The sequence below is a fragment of the Kryptolebias marmoratus genome, linkage group LG20, assembly GCF_001649575.2.
Source record: "Kryptolebias marmoratus isolate JLee-2015 linkage group LG20, ASM164957v2, whole genome shotgun sequence".
Taxonomy (NCBI): Eukaryota; Metazoa; Chordata; class Actinopteri; order Cyprinodontiformes; family Rivulidae; genus Kryptolebias; species Kryptolebias marmoratus.
The window spans coordinates 25,006,424-25,011,502 of record NC_051449.1 but is presented as its reverse complement, the minus strand read 5'-3'; the positions used below and the strand labels follow the sequence as shown (position 1 = coordinate 25,011,502).

The window sequence follows — 5,079 nt, the reverse complement described above, 5'->3', positions numbered from 1 at the left end:
AACCCCCGAATAGACCTTACCAGGGAGGCTTAAGAGTGTGATCCCTCTGTAATTGGAACACACCCTCCGGTCCCCCTTTTTGAATAAGGGGACAACCACCCCGGTCTGCCAATCCAGAGGAACTGCCCCCGATGTCCACGCAATACTGCAGAGTCGCGTTATCCAACACAAGTTAAAATTGGTACTTAATGCTGACAAGACTAAGTTAATGTTATTTGCAAACAACAAGACGGTGCCTCAGATGATCCCACTGTGACCACTCGAGAAGGAAACATCACTGAGGAGGTTTACACCTATAAATACCTTGGTGTCTTGCTTGATGACTGCTTTAATTTTCAGCCCCATATTAATAATCTTGTAAAGTAACTAAAGGTTAAATTGGACTTTTTCTTTCGAAACAAATTAATTTTTTCTTTTAAGGCAAAGAAGCAGCTTGTCATAGCAACATTTGTATCTGTTTTAGTTTATGGAGATCTGTTGTATATGAACGCCTCAGCTGGATATCTTAGAAAATGTGATACAGTTTATCATGCTTCTCTGAGGTTTTTTACTAACTGTAAAGCCCTGACTCATCACTGCAAACTGTATTCTCAAGTGGGATGGCCTTCTCTGTCCACCAGGAGGTTGGGTCATTGGTACGTTTTCATTTATAAGGCCATTCTTGGGCTGTTGCCATCCTATATTTGTGATTTAATCACAGGGAGAACATCTGATTCTTACTCTTTGCGTTTAAATGATCAGCTCGGACTCTTTGTTCCTTTTCTTCGCACAGAATTAGGATAAGGGGCTTTTGTCCACTCAGTTCCATTTGCATGGAACACGTTGCAAAAAAAACTGGAAACTAACTGAACTTATCTCACTGAGCACTATTAAGACTAGATTAAAAGCACTTCAGAAGGCGTCTTTAAAATGTAACCGATTTTAATAATTCTTTGTATGGCATTTTAAATCGTGTAATTGTTATTGTCCTGTAACCTTGCTGCCTCTTGGCCAGGACTCCCTTGGAAAAGAGGTTTTTAATCTCAGTGGGACTTTCCTGGTGAAATAAAGGTTAAATAAAGATAAAAAACTCCACAACATCCAGAGCCTTAAGGAACTCCGGGCGAATCTCATCCACCCCCAGAGCCTTGACACCGAGGAGCTTTTTAACCACCTCTGTGACCTCAGCACCAGAGATTGGAGAGCCCGACCCAAAGTCACCAGGCTCCGCCTCCTCAATGGAAGACGTGCTAGTGGGATTGAGGAGTATCCTGCTCACCGATCCACGAAGTCCTGAGTCGAGGTCAGCAGCACACCACCCCCACTATAAACAGTGTAGATGGTGCCAACGTATGGTGGACCAGAATCACCTCGAAGCCGTCCGGGAGTTATTCTCCATGACCTCTCCGGACTCCTCCCACACCTGAGGTTTTGCCTCAGCGACCATCGGAGCTCCATTCCATTTGGACTGCCGGTACCCGTCAGCTGCGTCCAGAGTCCCACAGGCCAAAAAGACCTGATAAGACTCCTTCTTCAGCCTGACAGCATCCCTCACCGCCGGTGTCCACCAGTGGGTTTGAGGGTTGCCGCCGCTACAGGCACCAACCACCTTGCAGCCACAGCTCCGATAAGCCTCCTCAACAATGGAGGCACGGAACATGGCCCACTCGGGCTCAATGTCCCCCGCCTCCCCCGGACGTGTTCAAATCTTTGCCAGATGTTTTATTTTTATTAAAATTCTAAAATTTAAATGCCATCCAGGCCTTGATGTCCTCCAGACACCTAAGAAGTGGACAGATAGAGGCTGTCTTTATAAGAGGGAGAGAGACCTGAGAGGACTTCTGTTGAGTTGGTGCCGTAAACATGAAGAGAACTGAAGTAAAGTGATGAAGACCTGCTGCTGCTGCAGCTGTCTGTCCAGCTGATCTTCTTCTCTGTTCTTCTCTCAGTCCAACAGGTGGAGGTGGAGGAGGGGGCAGAGTCTGTCCTGCTGCCCTTCAAAACAACGCCTGAACTGCTAGGAGACGCTGAAGTGGAGTGGAAGGACAGTAGAGACAGGACAGTCCATGTGTTTGAGAACGGCTCTGATCAACCTGAAGAACAGGACCGGTTCTACAGAAACAGAACAAAGATGAATGAAGACCGGCTGAGAACTGGAGACCTCAGTCTGACTCTGAGACACCCCACAGTCAGAGACAGAGGAGAGTTCAGATGTTTGGTCTGGAAGAAAAGAGACATCCTGAGATTGAAAAGAGTTCAGCTCAAAGTCAAAGGTCAGTGTTTTTGTCTCCCTGTCTCTCTAACTGTCTGTCTCTTTTCTTTTTTTTTTCCTTCCTTCCGTTGTTCCTTATTTAGATTATCTATATATATTAGAAATTCTTACATTGGCTGTTTAGAGGGCCTTGGTACTGTTAGTTAGAGTTCATACCTTAGTTTAGTTTAGTCATGTTTAGTTATGTTTAGACCTTAGTTAGTAATTGTTATGTCGGCCGTATAGAGGGTCTGGTACCATTTAGAAAGCTTGGTATCATTAGCTTAGCATTCTCATGTTTTAGATTATTTATCCAAACTGTACACTTAGTTTAGTTTATCTTGTTTAGCTTTTGTGTTTCATTGTGTTTCATGTTCTGTAACTTTGTCTGTAATTTTGTTCTTGTGTTGTAAAGCACTTTGAGTCTCCTTGTGCTGAAAAGTGCTATATAAATAAATGTACCTACCTACCTACCTCTCTAACTGTCTCTCTGTCTCTCTAACTGTCTCCTGTCTCCTCAGCAGGGACAGTCCAGGTCCAGGATCCACCAGAGGACATCAGGACCAACAGCAGCTCCGTTGATCCGTCTCCTCTGATGGCTGATCAATCGGTCTGATCAGTTTGTTGATCGATCTTTGATTATTGATTCAATCCGATTTTGGATCAGAGACAAAATCACAGGATCTGATGGATGAAGAGAGGACTCTGGTTCTGGTCCAAAGCCTGTCTCCTTATCAGTATAGATCAGTATTGATCAGTATGGATCAATATGGATCAGTATGGATCAGTATGGATCAGTATTGGTCCATATTGGTCAGGATTGATCAGAATTGGTCAGGATTGATCAGTATTGGTCAGTATTGGTCAGAATTGGTCAGTATAGATCAGTATGGATCTTTACGGATCAGTATTGGTCAGGATTGATCAGAATTGGTCAGGATTGATCAGTTATGATCGGTATTGGTCAGTATAGATCAGTATGCATCAGTATGGATCAGAATTGGTCAGGATTGATCAGAATTGGTTAAGGATTGATCAGAATTGGTTAAGGATTGATCAGTATTGATCATTATTGGTCAGTATAGATCAGTATTGATCAGTATGGATCAGTATTGATCAGAATTGGTCAGTATAGATCAGTATTGATCAGTATGGATCAGTATTGGTCAGGATTGATCAGAATTGGTCAGGATTGATCAGTTATGATCGGTATTGGTCAGTATAGATCAGTATGCATCAGTATGGATCAGAATTGGTCAGGATTGATCAGAATTGGTTAAGGATTGATCAGTATTGATCATTTTTGGTCAGTATAGATCAGTATAGATCAGTATGGATCAGTATTGGTCAGTATGGATCAGTACTGGTCAGTATGGATCAGTATGGATCAGTATTGGTCAGTATGGATCAGTGAGTCTGAGCTGTGAAACCTATTAGATCTCTTTCATGATGATGACGTTAGTTTAAAATTTTAAATACATTCATGGACATTTTTGAATTGTTTTGTGATTTTTAAATAATACATATATATTTTTACAGGAACTGTACTTTGATGGAACCGTAAAAACAGAACGTTGCATCAGCCTGACAAATAAATAAACTGAAACTGAATGTGACATATTTTTAAAACCAGAACAATAAAGTTCCTTCTGTTTATAAAAAGTCTGGCCTCAGTGTTTTCACAGCAGTAATGGCTGCTGAAGCAGAAGATGTTGGAGGTCTTTAGAGCTCAGTTGTTCCAGAGGACTCCTGAAGGAGCTGACAGGGACAGGAGGAAGACACGACTAGGCTGTCGTGTACAGTTGGACATGGATTGGCTGAGCCACTGAAGAGAAAATCAATGACAGAAGACAAGGGCATCACCAGGCAGAGGTCATCCAGCCTCAGAAGCTCCTTGTCAGCAGGAAGCATCACCGTGAGATGCTGAAGGTTCTGGACGTTGTGGGGCTGTCATGGTTGACATGTCTCTTCAGTGTCTTCAGCCTCCCCGGGAAAGTTAACTGTAAGGGAGACTCTGATTGTCAGACCTCGGATCTAGGAGGAACAGCGTGGAGTTGTAAATCTTAAAACATCTTGATGAAAACTTGTATTTTTCTTTGAATCACGAGTGAGCACTTCATTTTTATGCATGATGATTTGTTCAAAAAAAGGTTAAAAACAAAACCAACTGGACTTCTATTCTGTAGTTGAAGATGTTTTGCTTTCTCAGTTCGAATTGAGAGTTGAGTCCTGGATGACTGAGAATCTACACCAGCATGATGGTTTGTTATTAACCTGAACAAAGTGGCGTCTCAGACACGTTTCTGTCCTGAGCTCTGAAACTCCTCAAACACAGTATTTCTGAGGAAATGGCATCTGGATTGACAATCTGGACTTCTTTTACTGGAAGTTCTTTCAGCTGTTGGTAGTTTTTAGTTTTTGAGGACAGAGTATCTGTTGAGAATGACTCTCAGCTACTACCACACCAAATTTTAGTTCAATATCTGTAAGGAGAACAGCCGTCAGATCTTTTCTGAGACCTGAGGTTGTCTTCAAATGTACACCATACTGATGGAATTTGGTCGATTTTCTTCTTCATCCAAATGATTGAGAACCCAGGGTCCAGTCCAGGAAGCAGAGCTGTAGTCTTCCTCACCTTTCTGCTGCTTCTCCTCTGTTACCTAAACCTCCACTGAAACAGGGTCAGCCCAAATTAGACAAATAAATCATAAAAATAAACACAGTTACTTTACCAAAACAAACAAATAAAATCATTAAATGTGGATTACTGAACATCAGATCTCTGTCCTCTCTGTTAGTTAATGATAACTGATCATCATATTGATTTATTGTGTCTAACAGAAACCTGG

At 42.2% G+C, this 5,079-nt stretch overlaps 1 protein-coding gene across 4 annotated transcripts in view; it reads left to right on the top strand.

Moving 5' to 3' along the window:
• The window catches only part of LOC108228461 (polymeric immunoglobulin receptor-like), a 20,845-nt gene extending 16,986 nt beyond the window's left edge, over positions 1–3,859 (top strand). For 3 of the 4 annotated variants that reach the window (XM_037973031.1, XM_037973028.1, XM_037973030.1), the window contains 2 exons: positions 1,929–2,252; positions 2,752–3,859. In XM_037973031.1, coding sequence (XP_037828959.1) covers positions 1,929–2,252; positions 2,752–2,846 — 419 coding nt within the window. In that variant the 3' untranslated portion in view covers positions 2,847–3,859. The remainder of the gene's footprint in view (positions 1–1,928; positions 2,253–2,751) is intronic. The other variant, XM_037973029.1, reaches the window with a different exon arrangement.
• Positions 3,860–5,079: the final 1,220 nt, after the last annotated feature.